Raw genomic sequence first — 3,729 nt, forward strand, 5'->3', positions numbered from 1 at the left:
ACAGCACTGAAAGAAAAGCGTGTTTCAGCATATTGCATTGACACACACAGTCCTGCATACCTATGCATATCCCCAGTTCTAGAGCACACCATTTACAAACAAACAAAAAATCCCCAAAAAGAAACATGGACCACCACCACCCCTTTTCCAAGGCCCCACAAACCCAGCATAGACACACACAGTCAAATGTACGGGGTCACATGCACCGTGGCCCCTACAGTGTCTCATTCAAGTGCATCCCACACAGGGAGACAGACTGCTGCAAAGGATTTTGCTTTCATCAACAGAAAAACCAGGGGACAACTTTTTGGTTGTAGTATTGTCTGTGACTCTCTCTCTTTCCCCCCAAGTGAGCAACAGCTCTCTCTCTCTTTCTCTCTCTTTCCCCCTCCACTCGTTTCTATCTCTACCTCTGAAAGGTGGGCAGTAGAGAGGGTGCATTTCCAGAAACAAGGTAAGGGATCAGATTTCTGGGTGTTTTTTGTGTGTATCCTAGTGCAATACATTGTAGCTTATGATGACTGTGATTGGAAAGAGGCTGGCAGAGTCAGATAAAACCTCATTACTGCTGAACAAGCACTGGTGTGACAGGAGGATAGGGAAGGGGAACAACGACAAACCGTAACATCAAAGCCTTTACAGTGGTCTTACTTTGCATCTGCTCAACTAATAGTGATGTTTCCACTAAAGAAGAGGTAAATATGTTTGATTTAAAGAGTGTGTTACTTACAAATCAGGGGTTCAAGCAACTATTCGTTGTTGTTTGTTTCATTAATAAGTGGTTGCCGTTATGTTTATGATTGGCTGGCAGTGTATGTGGTTTTCAATCGGAGCTCCAAGTCAAGTATTTAATTTCACTGTCACAACCCTTTCTTGATGGATACTTTGTGAACTGTTGGCAGACTTTGTATGAGTACTAACACATTTTTAAAGATGTTATTGTTCAAGTAATGCAATGTCGTGAACATATTTCAGTGTGTTAATTTTAGCTATTATATATCCATCCTCTTAAGCTGCAGGACTTGAAACAGTATGTGTGTATGTTAAGTGTGAAATGTCTTTGACTTTGTCACACTGTAAGTACGTGAACATGTGTGTGCAGTATTAACTTCCATTTTTTCCTCACTACATCACAGTTGCTCTGCAGCGGCCCCATTATCTCAGCTCAAGATGTACAGCTTTATGGGAGGGGGCCTGTTCTGTGCTATTGTTGGTAATATCCTGTTGGTGGTCTCCACTGCAACGGACTACTGGATGCAGTATCGCCTCTCTGGAAATTATGCCCACCAGGGTCTGTGGAGGTACTGCATGTCCAACAAGTGCTACATGCAGACTGACAGCATAGGTAAGGACACTCAGAGACCCCGGCCTACAATTTCAAAGTCCCTATATATTTGAGCACCAGCTAGTCATGGATGGATTACTGAGCGGGCCTACTGCACAAAGGCCCAAGGGCCCAAAGTGTCAGGGGGCCTTCACTTGCAAAATGTCTCTGAAATTAACATTTTAGGACCAAGGGGAGACTCAAAATGACCACAAAGAGATGCAGGAGGATTGTAAAGAGACAGAAAATAACTACAGAAACAGGCAAAACAACCACGAGGAGACACAAAATGACAAATAAGACACAAAGTACCTCAAAAAGAAGGCTCCCATGTGGAGGGGCCCTCTTAATCTGTGTCCAGGGGCCCACTGTTTCATGATCTGCCTTTGCAGCTAATGCAAGAGACATGCCTTTTTATTTCAAGTGTGACAAATGTTATTTGATGCCACATACTGCTCAGTCTTGTGCATCTGTTATTTGGAATTAAAGGGGACTATATATAAATAGACTATAGACGATATAAAGAGGTTTACGAGGATGGCGTATTTGATTGATATTGATTTCTACCTGTTTCCTTCCAGCGTACTGGAATGCCACCAGGGCCTTCATGATCCTTTCAGGGATGTCATGCTTCGCAGGCATCATCGCTGGCATCATGTCCTTCTCTCACTTCTCCTCCTTTGAAAGGTTCAACCGCTCCTTTGCTGCAGGAATCATGTTTTTCGTCTCCAGTGAGTCTTGTTTCTCCTGAATTCAGACACACACACACACACACACACACACACACACACACACACACACACACACACATTTACACTTAGCTTAATAATAACTAGAATATAACTCCCTTTTCCCCTCTTAGCTTTCTTTGTTCTGCTGGGTATGGCCATTTATACTGGAGTGACGGTCAACTTCCTGGGGAGGCGCTTCGGTGACTGGCGCTTCTCCTGGTCCTACATACTGGGCTGGGTGGCCATGCTCATGAACTTCTTTGCAGGTGAGAAAAGACAAGGGCCAGGAGGCAATCTTTGGCCAGACATTTATTATTATCATTATTACTCAAAGTTGTGAGAGAGCTCAGAATAAGCAATAACCACAGAAGGTAAAATCAAATATTTTTGCCAATCACCTTTTTTTTGCTACGCATTTTGACATCATATCTAGTCCCACTGATATTGTGTGAATAAAATCTTAATAAATATTCATAGCCAGATTGTTTAAAGGTCCAGGGTGAGGGATACATTAGCAGAAATTGAATATGATATAATAAGTATGTTTTCTTTGTTGTAAAATCACTTGAAAATAAGAATCATTGGGTTTTTGATACCTTAGAATGAGCTACTTATATCTACATAAGAAGTGGGCTCTTTCCCCACTGAGTCTGCCATATTATTTCTACAGTAGCCCAGAATGGACAAATCAAAGCTCAACTCTAGATGGGGCCATTCACGTTTTCACATCGGCCTCTGTAGTTCTCCTGCGCTCCTGGCACATTGGAGAAGTTTAATTTCTGCAACCTCACTGTTAGATGCAGCTCAATCCTACGCACTGGACCTTTAACAACTGCTGGTAGACTGCCAAATGTAATCTGTTATACATCACCTAATACATTGCGTCTGTCTTGCAGGTATTTTCTACATATGTGCCTACAGAATGTGTGAATGCAGGAGAGGAACCGGCCCACGCTAGAGGGAGACAGACAGTTTGTTTTAAAAAAAAAAAAAAAAAAAGGAGGACAATGCCACTTTGAATTAAGGGCAAACAGAAGGCGGTGCTGACTGATCTACTGAGGAGATGACGTTGGATGCTGCTCCCAGAGGCCTTTGATGGTCAATATGGAATTTTTGGGAGTAATCATGATGATAGCAAAGAGGAAGTAACGGCGTGTCTAATTATTGTAAAGGGATACTGGTATTATTTAAATTTCTCATGACTGTAATTTGACACATTCAATAAAACTGGTCCTCGAATGTTAGTGTGATGTTTGCAGCCGTACTGGAAGGCCACCAGAAGATGGCAGCACTAAAGCACTCTGCTCAAAGTATGAGAGCAGAGCGCTTGGATTTGAAAAGGAGGGATGTGGCCATTGCATTACAGGATGAGATTCAGACTGTTGAGAAACATCAATCATTTATTTAAAGTCCTCTGACTCTTTACACCGGAGCAAATTCAGCATCACAGACAACTGAAATAATGTCTCCCCTCAGGGAATGCTTTCCAGTAGCAGGGGTAATATATAGTGGGAAAGTGTGTAATGTTGGAATATTAGTCTACACAGCAGAGAACAATACATCAAAGGTATACAGTCCATATGTTTGTCTCAGGATTCCCCCTGAGGCTATTTGATTTGGTCCTGCTTCGGTACTTTTGACAAAGATCCCCCCAAACTATGGATGTTCTCTATT

General features: G+C 42.3%; 1 protein-coding gene across 2 annotated transcripts; it reads left to right on the forward strand.

Moving 5' to 3' along the window:
• Positions 1–235: 235 nt before the first annotated feature.
• LOC125904762 (lens fiber membrane intrinsic protein-like) lies at positions 236–3,221 on the forward strand. Of its 2 annotated transcripts, none has more exons than XM_049602375.1 (5): positions 236–454; positions 1,137–1,345; positions 1,906–2,055; positions 2,187–2,321; positions 2,952–3,221. In XM_049602375.1, the coding sequence occupies exons 2-5, from the start codon at positions 1,171–1,173 to the stop codon at positions 3,011–3,013; spliced, it is 522 nt and encodes a 173-aa protein (XP_049458332.1). In that variant the 5' UTR covers positions 236–454; positions 1,137–1,170; the 3' UTR covers positions 3,014–3,221. The 2 variants fall into 2 exon arrangements, with proteins under 2 accessions (XP_049458332.1, XP_049458331.1); XM_049602374.1 differs by lacking the exon at positions 236–454 and adding an exon at positions 532–695.
• The last annotated feature ends 508 nt before the right edge of the window (positions 3,222–3,729 follow it).

The sequence above is a fragment of the Epinephelus fuscoguttatus genome, linkage group LG17 (assembly GCF_011397635.1).
Source record: "Epinephelus fuscoguttatus linkage group LG17, E.fuscoguttatus.final_Chr_v1".
In the NCBI taxonomy this organism is placed as follows: domain Eukaryota; kingdom Metazoa; phylum Chordata; class Actinopteri; order Perciformes; family Serranidae; genus Epinephelus; species Epinephelus fuscoguttatus.

Coding starts and splice junctions, on each gene's coding strand:
- LOC125904762 (XM_049602374.1), top strand. CDS start 676: ATGTTTCCACTAAAGAAGAG. Junction 696..1,136: donor ATGTTTCCACTAAAGAAGAG/GTAAATATGTTT, acceptor ACTACATCACAG/TTGCTCTGCAGCGGCCCCAT. Junction 1,346..1,905: donor CATGCAGACTGACAGCATAG/GTAAGGACACTC, acceptor GTTTCCTTCCAG/CGTACTGGAATGCCACCAGG.